At 46.2% G+C, this 15,506-nt stretch overlaps 1 protein-coding gene across 17 annotated transcripts in view; it reads left to right on the forward strand.

Annotated features, from left to right (window-relative positions):
• LOC103317445 (dystrophin, isoforms A/C/F/G/H) overlaps window positions 1-15,506 on the forward strand; it is a 218,745-nt gene that overhangs the window by 70,891 nt on the left and 132,348 nt on the right. For all 17 annotated transcript variants that reach the window (XM_031926602.2, XM_031926610.2, XM_031926616.2 and 14 more), the window contains 3 exons: window positions 8,175-8,386; window positions 10,056-10,210; window positions 10,548-10,740. In XM_031926602.2, the coding sequence (XP_031782462.1) occupies window positions 8,175-8,386; window positions 10,056-10,210; window positions 10,548-10,740 (560 nt within the window). The remainder of the gene's footprint in view (window positions 1-8,174; window positions 8,387-10,055; window positions 10,211-10,547; window positions 10,741-15,506) is intronic.

The raw sequence follows: 15,506 nt of genomic DNA on the forward strand, positions 1-15,506 counted from the left end.
CGTCGCTTCGTTCGTTTATACCCAGCGCACTGTTCTTCCGTTTACGTACATAGAGACTATACCGGCCTGGCTGACGTTGATTCGTAGTGATAAGTGCTGTGTACTCGTAACTTCGAGAGAAAGCCACAAGTGCACGGAATCATCAAATGGGCTTCTCGCCTTCCCTTACATATCACCGACCACAGAGGCGCGCTGTTGGCCCAGGCAGACTCAAGACTCTTACCATGTGAAGCTGGATCCGCGTAGGTGTATAAGCTTAGATTAGCCGAGAACTCAACTGAATACATCTCTCCCACACTCTCTCTCTCCTCGACAAGAGTAGTCGGATGAGATACTAGACACTGCATATCATACTCGGAGAAGGAGCGAAGGATTTAACGAGCGGAGCGCCAGACGCGGCAGGGAATTAATTCTTCCGCCTCGCGGAAAATAAGAGAGCAGACAATCCGCGGGCGTAAACGCGCACGTGGCAACGGCGCGTCGTGACGATTTTCGAGTGGAGGGAGAGCTGTGCGCTCGTTAAGGGAAGCTCGTGGAAAACGCGAGGAAGCTTGGATTTATTTAACGAAGAGATTTGTACTGCTGCTTCTGGGACTTGTTGCTTATTGCAACGAGTGAAAGTATCTACACTTGGTAGTATTAGACGATGATACAGTAACGAAGAGCTTCGATTCATGGACCACTTTATACTTGTTGCGTTTTTACTGCGAGCCGAAGTGGATTTTGTAATATCCGATGCTTCAACGCACCACATCCAGCGGTTACTTCCACTGTATTGATCTCGACGTATTCATTCAATTAGTTCCTATACGACGAATTAGACTATAGCCGCGGTGGAAAGTGGACGCGGTCTTTCCGAAGAATTGAAATCGATATACCAGGAAAACTTTTCTTCTGTGTTCAGCTTGTTGATTAGTTCTTAGTAAGTAGTGCCGTTCCAAAGTTGTTTTACGTTAACACACTGATCTGCGACTAGTTTCTAGTGTTTACACGTTACGTTATAGTGCTGAAGTGTTGATGTTTGAGAAAAGTTCTATTTGCCTTACTTTGTTGTTGACAAACTTGCAGTTTTCCATATCAAGAGGGTGCTCTCGAAACAAGGATCTCGTTTTTTACACTTACGATACAGCGATTGTTGAAGATATTTTTTTATATCATTAGGCCAGTATATAGTCACTCCGCAGCGGAACAGAACTGCAGCGTCAGTGTAATTCCAAGGGTCGTTTAACCGAGCTGGAACTACTTTGTAATCCCGTTCGTGAGCTCCTCATCGATTGCGACTGCTTCCTGTCTTTACAAGGTGTAAAGGAGCCACTTCACGCGAGAAAGAGAGAAGAGAACGTATGTCAGTAAAACACGAGTTTAATAGAGGAAGATTACACCCTCTCTCTCTTTCGGGGCTAAAAAGTGCACTAAAACTATATTTTATAATCCAACATTGATCTTGCCATTTTATTCCAAGTACCTGCCCGCTTGCTTTACACTGTGCACAACAGAGCAGCCTCTTTCGGATTATTGAAAGCGCCGACTTCTGTGCACGTACATCGCTTTTTAAGAGGTCTGCGTGTAAAAGCTCGCCTCTCGCCTGTTTGATGTCGATTCCGAATGTACTTTGATCTCCCGCCGACTCGAGAGTCTTTTAGAGGATATTTCAACGTAGAATACAAATCACAGTGAATAAACAATTTTTACCGTATAAGCTTCGAAGCACCAAGCGATTTGTCGTATTATATACCTGGAACACTATTGTACGCCTGAAACTAGTGTATAAGGGATCAACTCAGTATTACAGTATTTTATTCTCAAGACAGCTGTACACACACCGCACAACTTTTGTATACACGTAGCATCGCATGTATCTGGAAAGAAAGCTCGTATCCTAAGACTAGAATTCATCCCGGCAAACAAGAGAACTGCTTCTGTAAAATTACGAGGGAGAAACAGCAGCGAGACAAATCCGCGGGGCAAACATCGACGAGGATACACGAGAAGAGAGGGAAAAAAGCTACACTGCTCCCGCCGAAACAACAACGCTTGGCCGGACAAAAAATATCCAAGATCAACAACTGAATTGTTCCTCTCTCGGTGGCCCTCAGGTGAAAATCAATATTTGCCGCGCGCGCGCGACCTTTTCGCAGCTGTCACCTCCGCGGAAAAATAGCCAAGTAGTCGGTGCGTATACGCAAACGAGAGCCGAACATGTCTCGTCGAGGTTCGCTGCAGCATCTGGACAACGGAGGTAGTCCCTCGTTGGGACGCGAGGCCAATGGTCATCATCACAACAATCATCACCAGGAGCGGACGGCCTCGATCATGCGTCCGGCCGAGGACATGAGAGGAAGTCCACTGAACCAACAGAGAGGAATACCTCTGCCTGGGATGGTTGGTCCAGCCGGAGTCAGATCTCTCCACGGTAGTCCGATGCACGCGAATCCGATGCACGGCTTCGTAAACCCACTGGGACCAGGGGGACCAGGTGCTCTGGGACATCCCATGAGCATGAGCATGCCACCGGGATCCGTGGCTTCGGTCGGGGTCATGGCAGGCATGCCTATGCCGCCGCACTCGCCCAATGCCAGACAAGGTAGGCTCTTGTTGTTTGGTTAGTATATGGACGCGCTGATTTACGATTGATACGGTTTTCGGAATGATTAGTATTGCCAGGAGATAGCCGAGTTATGTCGCGCGGTCATATGCATCGGCATCGCGAACGCGGCTTATCGTTTTGGGATGATCATTTGAAATGCAAATTCGACTAGCCAAATAAACATTGGCCTCTCTGCTATAGGTCTTTAATATTATTCATCGTTATTGCCGTGGGCCGAGAGAGATACGAGCTCGCGTAGTCTAATCAAAATTGTTGATGCGATAGATTCAGGCATTCGGAACGTTAGTCGAAATGGATTTCCCAGTGAAGGGCACTGGACCCTCTTAAACTTTAAACGACCGGAAGATGCTATAACCGGGCTCTCTCCTGCATCTCGCGAATACCCGTTTGACTGCCGAGTTGGCTCTTTTCCTTCGAATTCAAAGTATTTTGCATTCTGAGTGAATGATACGACGACGGGGGACGTTTCTTTTTTTAAATAGCGAAATTCGTTGGATGTTTAGAGAAAGATTTCTCGGAGGCAGACGTTTTATGAAAGTACTCGGGGCTTTTAGAATCCTCCTTCAGGATCCATCTTGGTCTCAAATTTTCCGCAAATCCTCGCATTCATAGTCTGACCGCATGTTTTCTCAGCGGGGTGGAATCCCTTGAAATTTCTTACGGGATCCTCGAGGAAATGCTACGGCTCTAGGAACGTTGACATTTAATAGATAATAAAAAGGGGGAAATTCGGGATCAAGTGAACGACTTTTTCCAAGTAGATGATTTTTCATCGTATTTTCTTGTCTGTGTGCATAATTAATAGAAATCGTGACGATATTTTTGCTCGAACGAAAGAAGCAGTTTTATCAACACGAGAAACACAATATTGATCTTCCGATCACGCTATTATTTGCGCTCGACATTACTCCCGCTATATTCGATAGCGCACTTCAGAAATTGAATTGCTCTTCCATCAAGGAAATCAGCTCTAAAAATAAAGAGCGAGAGAAAATTTTTAAAATTTTATTTCTCCACTGCGCTGAAAGTGGGAGGGAGACAATGCTCTTTACGATTTTCATTTGCGGCCGTATATATAAGCTAGTCTGGCACGCCCGAGTATTTTTTCGTGGAACATCAAGAGCAAACGGAATAGAGAGATTTTCCTCGGCGCTCCAAAGGAGTTCCAGACACAGTTTCAAAGGAAACTACGAGTTTTGACGCTGCGCGGGGAAAAGCGTGAAAGGAAAGCTGTAAAGGAGACGGGACGAAATAACCGGGGTGAAACGTCTATATATTACGTGCAAATATTAATTCAACAACAATTTTGCAACGAAACGAAAACCGCGAATTTCGTACGACAAACGCGTATCTCGGGAAAAGTGCACCTTAATAAATAGCTCTCTCGACAAAAAATAAAAGAAAGTTTCAACCGCAGTCCCTAGCGAGAGTCCGAAAAAATGTAACTTAAAAGCCGACAGCAAGAATGAGAGCATACCATAAAAGGTTCTGGCGCTCGGGGAGGGCAGAAAGAGACGGAGAGAAGGCATTCGCGTAAATAATAAGAGCGGAAACTCGCGCGAAATTTTCTGCTTCGCCATGGCCTTGCGCGCTTGCCTTATTAAACTACCCGGCGTATTAGGACTCGTATATTACACGCGGCTGTCCACGTGTTATGTCGTTCCGAAATTCCTGGGAGTAGTCGCCGCCGCGAGACTAATACTGTTCCATTGATTTCGACCCTGTGATCAAGACCATCGAACTTTAGCCAAATGGGCATTGGAGGGTGTACGAATGTCTTGAATGGGGTATATATGTGCGAGGCTAGTTTCGGTCCTTGTACTTTGATGGCTGGATATAATTGCAGCGAATGGAGGTGGTGAAGTTTCGGTTACATTCGGCTTCTGCGAAGATTGGATTTCGTAATGAGTATTGTACAGGAGGTATATGCGCCTTTATGGTATGACTATGGGCTGAATTGAACATAGTTGAGAACCATCGTACGATCCTATTCGAGAATCCTTTGGAATTTAATTACGTAAAATATGAGCGAGCTGCGTATTCCTAAAGCTCAATTATACTTTGCAGTACGATGTTAATTAGCCTGTAAACTACACATGTGTGGAACGGCTAGAGTACCGAGAGCGGGATTCTTCGCTAACTAGATGATCAAACCACTTGATCACCTGCGCATTCCTCGAACTGTAACTAAACGCACAAGCCCACGTGATCGAATAACGAGGCAGCGAACCAATAGCTCGCATCTGTAGTCAACTCATTTTTCAAAGCTTTCGCGCCGCACCGGAATATCACCCGCGGTATCAGCTTATTACTATCGATTATCAGGCAAAGGGTCCGACCAAAGAGCCCTAAAAGATAGGCATCTCTCTAGCTCTATGCGAAGCTTGAAGGGAGAGGCGCCTGATTACGGGGTAATGAGGTTATCCACTTGGTCTCCCACCCCCTCGTGAATTTGCTTCTCGCTTCCACCCCCGCAGAACTCAATTTCCGGGACAATGGCCGGTGCGCTTTGCACTCGACTGCAAGTCGTGGGGATTATTGGAATTGCTAAAAGGAGCGAAGAGGGAGAGGGCGACGGTAGGGGTTCAGTTAATACGATTAGAATGCAGGTGTGAGGTGCTACAGCGTGTTCGAGGTTATGTAAGTGTTACCTTCGCCGCTGGTGACAAGCTCCTAGGGTTTGTTTGGATTTACTTGTGGGTGGGGGGCGAGGCTCAATTACACCGAAGACACGTGATCTTAAGTGATTGGAGCAGGAGGAAGAAGGTGGGAGAACGCTCGGTTTAATATTCAGGAGATTCTTGGATTTCGTAATTGAAGGGTTTGACGATGGCTTTTAAACGAGAGAGTTTAATCAAGGAAACGTTGAATTTCGACGAGTACTCCACACGAATTTCGTATTTTAACTGCGAAGGCGAGAGCTTACCCTTAGATCACGTGATTCGCTTTCCACATGCCTCATCGCCTTCCCGTATAACAGCTTATCTAAGTGTAACAAGCCGATCGAAAAATTCCAGCTGCACATGCTTCCCTCCGCATACATCCACGTATTGTGGCGTTTACCGGCCACATCCTATGCGGTAGCATCGCTTGGCACCTGGTGTCCACCAGCCAACAAATCCACCGCACACACACATGTTCCGCACAAATCAAACAACCGGCAATATCCGCCAAACCAGTAGATCAGCCGAGAAAGTTTCGTTGAATGGCTTGAACAATACCCGGCGCTGTAGTTGTGCATCTCTGTGTTCTGGGCGCGCGTGCGAGAAAAATGCCTATGAATATTTCATACCTTCATTTCGCATACACTGCGCACACGAGACAAAGAGCTCTCTCTCCACCCCCTTTTTCCTTCGATGTATCTATGCAGGAGGCTCAAGGGCGGAGGACGTAATGGGCGAAAAATAGCCTATTGTTTTAAGCCATGAAACTCGGGCTCGAGTGGCCCGTACACAGAGAGAGAGAGAGAGAGAGAGAGAGAGAGAGAGAGAGAGAGGCCGACTCTCTTTCATTCTTCCTTGGCTTCAATTTCTGCCCGCGACGCCTTACCCCGTTTTCTCACGCCCATTGTCTCGGAGCATTACACACTCTTCTTGCGGAGCACTGCTGCTGCTGCTGTTCTGCATTCACTCTGCTACGACTGCGACTTTTTTCTCTCTCTGTCGACTGTTGACGAGAGAGATAGAAAGAGAGGGTAGAGCGAGGGGATCGATTGTTCGCGGATTACGAGTACAATTACCAAAGGGGTGAACGCGCGCGACTGGCGACGACGTGCCTTCTTGCCGAGGAAGGGGCTTGCTGACGACGACGCTTTTGCAGCGATGCTTTGTTTAGGATATGAGGCTAATAATTGGGAGGATTGTTTTTTCTTTTACTTTCTGACTTCATTCACCCTTTGGATCGTGTTTTATACCTTAGTATAGTGAATGAGCGATAATCGATGCGTCGATGCCATATCATACAAATTACTACAGCTAGTTAATAATTTCGACAAACGGCTCGTAATAATTGTCTGTTTAATCGCGTGATTTCACTTCCGCTGGATTATCCCAATCGGTTTCCCTGAATCCATACCCAGCGGAAGCGCAAAACATCGAAGCCCGCATGTGTCATCGCAACAGCAAGCCACGGTATAACAACGAGAGACCAAACCCTTGTCGAAAAATAATCATCGCTATAGCTAAAAGTTATAGTAAACGAAAATAGCTCGGGATCGAAATCGAAAGAATCCACGGACCACGAGTCACCGGTAGATCGATCGTCCATCAATATTTATCAAACCGCGGACTGGCTCAGTGTCCCTCGGTCCGCAAATGACGCGAAACGACGTTAGCCTCTTTCTGTCTCTTTCTCTCTTTTTGCACACTACGTGTATCTCTCTATTCAGGGTGGAATCGCGCGAAAATGCAAGGCTGTAGCAGAGCCTCGATTTCCGGCTGCTGCTGCAGCAGCCGAATCCATCCATTTCCCTCGCGGCCGTGTCACAGAGCCTCGTGATTAATGACCCGATACATTAACGTTACACCGGAATTTCACGGGCCTGCGCGCGCCCGCCGCTGCTCATTTTTTTTTTAACTCCTTCGATTTTTCGGCTCGAGCTGTTATGCGTCGATGTACAGCCACTCGAAGCTTTGAATATTTTCCGAAATTTACGCGCGATGTATCGATACAGCAGGAAATAGCGTTCGCCTCTTTTAAATCTTGTAGTGCTTCGTCTGGATGGTTGGAAACTCGATATCGCGGCGTTATTGCACGGAATAATTGAAATACAAGCGAATGGAAAAGAGCACAGTGGAAATCAAAGTTTGGCTTCGCGTTATTCCGAAACTTTTTAACGTCGTACATTTTTCTACCCTATCTTAATGGATTCCATGTAAAGCCGGATGGGAATGCAAATGTCGGGAGAGAAGCTTTTTTTAGATATATAAACAAGACCGAGTGACGTAAAAGAGAATCTTCGAAAGAGGATTGCGGCGAGTCAGCAGTAATGAACTGTCGGATCAGTATGCAATCGTATTTTTCCGCTGATCTGCGTTCTCTCGATTTCACGGCGATTAACTTTTTTACATTGAGCTATCATGCGGTTTCATGAGAAATGCTCGAATACGTGAAATGTATCTACACGAAAACTGTTTTTACTCTAACAATGCTTTTTAATTACAACGCAGTAATTAAATGTTTGCCTACCCCGTTCGCGGCTCTTTTTTTAATAAAACGTCGACACTACACATTGTTGAGGTCACAGGCGTGTTATCATTCAAACAGGCCGTTCCCCATTGTACGCGCACAGATCAATACTCTTTTTTCAATTCTACCTGAAGATGCGTTTTTTTTTCATCCGAGCATTTTTCTGCCAGATATGCACCGTGTACGTTCGTATCACATCCGTTTTTTAATCCGCGCGCGTGAGCTGAAAAAATTCTCCGCGCGAACTGGAGTAAAAAAATTGATTCAGTACTGGAAAGACGAATAAATGCAGTAAAATAATGTTACTAAAAGAGATGCTAAAATACTTGCAAACACCTCACGCTGAAAACTAACCATTTATGCCCATCTCTGTTGACAGTGACGAAGCTGCGGGAGCACTGGAACGAGACGAACTCGAAGGTGATGCAGCGCAAGACCGAGCTGGACGCCATGCTCGGGGACAGTCAGCGCTTCGAGGCTAAGCGCAGCGAGGTTGAGGTTTGGATCTCACGAATGGAGACCCGACTCGAGCGGATGCGCGCAGTCGGCCACACGGCCGATGTCCTCGAGGCTCAGCTTCGCGAGCAGAAGGTACGTGGTTTTAGTCTATTGTTAGGATGAATGGACTGAAGCGCCGGTTCTAATGGCTATCCCGGCAAGCGGATAAGGGACGCAGCAGAGGGATGATGGAGATTCGATATCATCTGCCCGAGGGCCGGGAGGAAGTGATAGCTTTTATTGAGAGGACGGGCGCTGCACTTGAGGCTTTCGGGTATTTATTGTGTGGGGATGATGGATCCTTTCGATTGGGACGCGTCGGTAGGAGGGAAAGAGAAAGGTGCGGATGTTCGGTGGATTATTGTGTTTTGACGTGCGCAAGAGCAGAGATTTTTGAATTAATTCATGTCGGGTTCTCCAAATCCGCTTACAGTCAACCTCTTGTTTGCTTTCAATTCATTCGCGTACTCGTCAAAAGTTACAATGCAGCCGTTGCCGACAACGTGTCTGGCTTTCGAACGACTATCTTCGGCTCGTACAAGTGTATTTTTTTTATTTTCATTTTTCGGCCACCGACAATTCGAACACCACATCGTTCAGCAAAGTACGATCGATCGTCCGCTGATAAACGCGAACGAAACGAATTAAAGCTGTTTTAAAGAGCTCTCGCACAGCGCTTGCAATTTTAATGAAAGCAATCATGTAAAGTCTTGCCATGTGGCCAACTTCGCGCTTGAGTGTTACGTGCGGGTGATTAAACCATGAGCTATCCGCTTTATTATTTACTGCCCAAACGATGTTATTCGGTAGGCGTGAATCCAATCGCAGTATCACTGCGTTAATCTATATTTGCGCTTGGTCGAACGACTGGTCGGTAGAAAAAAAAATAAATAAAAAAGAGGATCTCGCGCCGTTCGATTTACAATTCCCTCTTACGCTTCTCGTCCGTATGAAGTTCACTGCGCGGTATTCGATCCCAGCGCCCTCTGCTGGAGATAAACTCCAGCGAGCCAGGCTTTTCTCGGAAAGTTTCCTTTTCGGATGTTTCTTGCTACTGCCTTTTCTATAGGTCGCCGATGACCTTTTGCACACGGAAGAACCCTTTTCTTTTATCGTCTTGGCTCTGTAGATATGAAGAGAGAGAGAGAAAGCTCTGCGCTTTGAAGCTCGAAATAGACGTGAGTCGACTGCGAATCAAATCTGGACGCGCGTAAAGGCAAAAGGATACCTCGTGTGCAGTGCGCTGGTCAATTAGTCAGTTGAGACGGAAATACGTAGCTTAGGTCTGTGTATAAATGGTTCCGCACGTGTTGATTGATATCGACGCACTGATTCTTTGAAATATCGATAACCTTACGAAATAAGAATACGGATTTAACTTGGGGATATCGCTACTCGTTTTATGAATTTCCGAACTATACAGAGCGTTCGATCTCGAAATTGAAACTCCGACAAAGTCCAGACGGTATAATCTCCTCGCCACTCGACAATTTTAGCCGTTTAAATCCCGTACATCCTCGGTCGCTCCTTGGCAACTTTATAATCGATTCGCGCCGCAGCAATAAAGCACGGCTCTCATCCCCCTTTTCCATCGCACGGCTATGTGTATACTGTATAAACCCTCGGCGCGTGTTTCCCGCGAAAGACGAGGGGATGAACGTGCGTTTGACGTTGCCGCGATGTGAGATTGACGTTGGCTAGAGGTGTGAGCACGTATACCTGACCCGATTATGACGATGATGATGATGATGTTCTTTCACAGTCGTTCCACGCCGAGCTGCACCAGTACAAACACCAGATCGAGCTGTTCAATTCGCTGACGCAGAAGCTGATCGCGGTCTACCAGCAGGACGACACGACGCGCGTCAAGAAGCTCACAGAGACAATCAACCAACGTTATAACAATCTCAATACGAGGTAAGTCGACTCTACTCTCTGGTCCTCTCTCCATTCTATTACGTTGTTATGTTGTCGCCAGAGGCTTGGCTTGGGGAGTAAGATCCTTGGGGGAAATGGTAATAGAGTTCTGGGGTAAGTCGGACGGAAAAGATGTTACACAATTGTTGGTCTCCGTTTCATGTGAACTAATGGTTATAGTGTTGAGAGGATTATGATTCTCTTTATAGTTAATACACCTATAAATATCCGGTTCAAAAGCATATTTTCACATTCCCAACGTCTGAACAAATCCATAACCAATCGCCAGAAAACCTTCCGAAAATAAAACTCAAAAAATATCTGCCATTTATCACAGCATCATCAATCGCGGCAAGCTGCTGCACTCTGCGATGAACTCGCTGCACAACTTCGACCGTTCGCTGGACAAGTTCCTCGCTTGGTTAAGCGAGGCTGAATCGTCGACGGAAACACTGGAGACCGAGGCTGATCGACTCTCAGGACGCAGGGATCAACAGCAGGCGCTCGCACGTTCCCAGCTACAGCTTAAGGTAAGTCCGACTTGTCCGCTATCTCTCTATCTCTTCCATTGAATAATTTAGTGCCCCTTTCGATCTCTTATTGGTTTTATTTTTCTACGACTGACGCTAACGCGTTTTCTCTACTTGGAATCGGGTTTGGTTTTCTTTTTAATGATATTCGACGTGATAAGACGTATCTGAAACTGGGTTAACAATAATCAGAGAACATGCCGCTGGCCGGAAATAAAATGTAGCGCGTGTAGCTCTACTTAATTAAAATTTTAATTAAACATTTTCCAAGCATTGTAGTATTCTCGACTCGTCAAAAGATTCTCATTAAGTAAACCAGCGTCAGTGCACGGCATTGAAAATTAACAACAAAAAACCTCTTGAAAAAATTTCGAAAATAGCCATTTGCCGCAGCGACGTCCCTATCTATGCATCCCGAGAATCTATAAATCTCGCCGCTGGAAAATTCATAGTCCGGGCAAAATCTATCGCATAATCGTTTCCCTTAACAATTTCTCTCCGTCGCTTCTCTTTTCCTTTTGCGGTCGGCCCTCGCGTTTCGCATCGATCGGTAAATATCATAAAAATGTCCCAGATAGCGCCGGGGCAGCATTGCGTCCTGGGCGAAAGAGAGTGGAGAGAGAAAAAAAGCGGCAGAAAATGCATCCGCATTGTCGCCGAGCGAAGTACCTCGTGCTCTCTCCGATCGATTTTGCGTATACTTTTAAGAGCTGCGCGCCGGCTGTATTAATGGGAGCGTGTGTGGACTTGTTTATTTTTGAATTTTTCCGTGTCGAGTGGTTTGGCAAAAAAAAAAAACGAGTGAGGTGAGTTTAATGGTTCGATGGCGAACGCTCGAAAGGCTGCTGCTGCGTATAACGATAACTTTTGATTATACTTATACGTGCGGGCTCTAACGCAATTTGAATTTCGAGTGGTTATAATTTATTTTCTCGTGTTCATCGCCAGTGATACGAGGGTAGCTAGATCCTTCGCGACAGTTACTTCGCACGCCGCGTGTTTCGCTCGCTTAAGATGCATAAATGCTAATGGCTTCGCAACAAATAAGTTTGCGCGAAACTAATGCGAAAAGTTTCACGGACTCAGCCGAGCGTAGAGTGAAGTGTAAAATCAAACTGAGAGCCGCGCGTGATAACGGGATTCGCTCTTCCGTTCTCGAAAAAATAAACCAGGGTATTTTTTCGGATTTCTCTCCGTTTGCATAGAAAAACTTTTTAGAGCGGACTTTTTCAATGCGCTAATGCAGCGCATCCGGGCAAAGAGAAAATGTAAAAATAGAAATACAGCGTTCGCTGAATTTAGAAAGAATTGAGAATAATTGACGAGGCTACAGATTTTCCCTCCAGTATATTTTTGTAAAAAGTCGGGAGAATACCTAAATATCAAGGCTGTGTCACTCTATGCATAGTAAATCTTGTTAGAATAATTAATTGGCAAAAGGCCGCGGCACTTATTCAATAAATGAGCAATTTCTTCTTGGTGTACAGACTATAAGCGCGCGGCAAATTCAATTTGGTCGTGCTCCAATTTTCCTCGTGAAAATCCTACACTTTTTGTCCAAAAAGAAATCGTTAATCACGCTTTCCTTCGTCGAAAAATAAAACACGCGAACTTTTTTCTCCTCTTCTCGGAGCGATTTTAAAGCTGTAATCGTTAAGGTCGAACAAGAGTATTCTCGTCACCTCTGTCATTCCTTCCACGAACAACAGCAATATCCCGGGAACAAAAATCGGCCTCCGACCTCGAATTCCTTCTTGTCCCATAATTGCCGCCATCTGTCCTCTCCTCCTTCAAAGGACACGTCGCGTCGTCCCCGCGTTTCTCTCGTTGCGTAAGCACGTGCAATAACGCGTATCCCCTTCGGAATATCGATTCGATAATACAGCGGGAAAGATAGGAGGAGGACGAGGAGGAATGAAATTTCATTAGGATTATTCCCGTCGACAGGACGAGAGAACGTCATGAAATTCAGATTACCCGATAGCTCTTTCCTCGTTCTTTTGGCAAGCCGGCGTTATACACTGCTTAAAAAAAGAAGGGACGAGAATGTGATCTATGCGTGCGTGGGATTATGAGGCGTAGTCCGCGTTGCTTTGCTGGGAACGATTAGTCGCGACTGATCAGTTAAGGGTGAGGGGATTAAAGGTGGCTCGTAATGATGGGATTTGCTCGAGACGATTTAGTATACAGTCGCCGGGGATGATTATTATATATAGACGAGACGAGGCTTTTGAATAGTTTGCTATTAATCGCCGATGTTCTTTTAACGGCCTGTTTTAAACTCTTTTTTACGGCTAACGATCGGTTGTGCTTCGTTATATACAAGAGAACGTCCTGCTGCTCGGGTTCTTTCGCGCGCGGCATAGAGCCCTCGAATGTTATCGAGCCGATATCGATTTCGTAACGTCGGATGAAGTTAATGGTAGCTACTACGTCGAGCTTGAATTTCTTTTTCAAGAGGCTAATAGCCAAACACACTCCACCGCCGGCTTTCTATAAACCTGTCTCGCTTTGCGCTCGACTCGAGGAAACAGACGTTATAGCGAAAAGAGAGAAATAAAAATTGTCTCGCGACACATATGTTACTCGCGCATCCAATCTCCCGCTGCTTCTTCAATCTTCTCATTTTCCCCCAAGACGCTCAGTCGCGCGTACACTCACCCCCGCGATTGACGGAGGCGCGATCTTTCGCGCATAAACACAAGCTCCTCGCGCAATGGATCATCGCGTTCGCGAGAGTTGAGAGAGACGCCGGCCGGGTCTACGTGTGTGTATATAAATGTACGCGAGAGCGTCGAGTGCATGCGTCGCGTATCGATCGGAGGCACCGCCGCCACGCCAAGGAGAAAACGAGAGCCACTAGTGGCTGCTGCATCGGTTTTCTTTTTCTTCTTCCCGAGAGAGAGAGAGAGAGAGAGAGAGAGAGAGAGAGAGAGAGAGAGAGAGAGAGAGAGAGAGAGAGAGTGTCGTGTGGGTTTTCTGCTTTGATGGTCAGGATTAGCGCTTCTCGTTTTTAATTAGCTTCGAGAGGTTGGCTTTTGAGGGCGGCTGATTTCGAGGGGTTTAGGCTTGCTTTTGACTGTGAGATTGGATGAGAGAGATGCTTTTGATGACGGATTTCCGAGAGGGTGTTTGCAAAGTTGAGAAGCGTTGATTACTCTGCAGACGTCGATTTTGCGAGAGAGGAGGTATCTTTTCAAGTAGCGATTTATAGTCGCATGGTTTTAATTAAGTCAGGCGCCGCCGTTTATCTTGGAAATTCCCCCGCCGAGCTGGAAGTTACATTGAATATCATTCCTAAGGGGCTGTTGTATGGTTTCGAGAAGTCTTGAATATGCATAAGTACATCTGTCGGTAGATGTGCAGTTTTCGAGATTAGAATTTACGATATATTATTCGGGCTGTATAAATTATGCACATGTGCGACGACTTCCACGTCATTTACTAATGAATTCCACCTCAACTATTCGATTTAAATCAACACCATTCGCTAACTGCATTCAAATGATTCAATCCAAAAATCGAATTAATTCTCGTACAGAGTAGTCGCAGATAGCAACCCTCAAAAGTTTCAGCGAAGATAGAAAAGAAAAATCCTTCCGCCAAATCCCCACCGAGCGATAGTGGAGAGCCGGCTTGAAAAGAAGCTTCCTCCTGCATCCTCCTCCGAAATCTCGTTATCCCCGGCGGAGGCGTCGATTCTAAGACGCGTGTTTTCCTCCAGCTCTTCGCGCCCGGACCCGTCTCGATCGAAGCGCGACGCGCATGCGCTCTGAGAGCTGGACAGATGACGCCACTTGTCGGGACGGTACAAGGAGGGTTGCTGTTGCCGACGGGGAAAAGTCGACGCCTGTTGCCGAGAGTTGGTCAGAGGGTGGATGGCACCGGGTGTCGGTAGGGTAGATTGTATTCGGTTGTTAACGTGACGAACGATGGCAAAGACGCTGCCAGGTTATCGTGGGCGAGGGTTGCAGGAATCTGACTGACGGTGGAGGAATATGGCAGAGGATCGTTTTAGGGGCTGATGTTGAGGTATAACTCTATGTTGGTGATAGCAGACAGCTTCTTTCGTGAGATGAATTTCCTGCGCTAGGTAATTGAAAAGAAACGTTGGTAGTTAAAGTAGGTTTGTACTGTTGAAAAGTTAAATAGCAAACACTCGTTTTATCGAACAATTTCTTGTGATAACCGTTCATGAAACTCGTTGTAACATTCTGTGTATGTTTAAAAAAAAAATAATTGCCGAAGAAAAAAAAACATAAGCTTGCGCGAAAGTCTCGGAAAATATCAAAGCCGGGAAAATTGAAATCGGCCGCGGGAAGAAAGTACACAGACACGGCCGGAAATAACGTCGCTTCATAAATATTTATTGCGTCTCGCGAGCGCGCGCTCGCTACCGCAGCTTCTCTACGCAAACTCTCGAGCCTCGTACCGGCTGTATCGGATTGTCGGAAATGCGGCACGCGAATCCAATAGTTTGCAGGTTTCGCGAGAGGAGGTGGAGGCTCCAATCGAAGAAGAAGAAGAAGAAGGAGGAGGAGGAGGAGCAAGACGAAGACGATTGACGAGGAAACGAACGAGAAAAAGAGAAGAGGCTGGAGGTGGTTGGGATTGAACGGTACTTGTGTGTTGCCATCGGAAGGGGGAGATCTCGATTGAATTGCTGTTTGTTTTGCGGGGAGAGGTGAGGGTGTAGGTAGCGATGGATGATAGAGAGAAAGAGATGGGATGGGATGGTTGAATTTGGGTTTGAATTTTTGTTGCCC

Source organism: Nasonia vitripennis, chromosome 3, assembly GCF_009193385.2.
Source record: "Nasonia vitripennis strain AsymCx chromosome 3, Nvit_psr_1.1, whole genome shotgun sequence".
Lineage (NCBI taxonomy): Eukaryota > Metazoa > Arthropoda > Insecta > Hymenoptera > Pteromalidae > Nasonia > Nasonia vitripennis.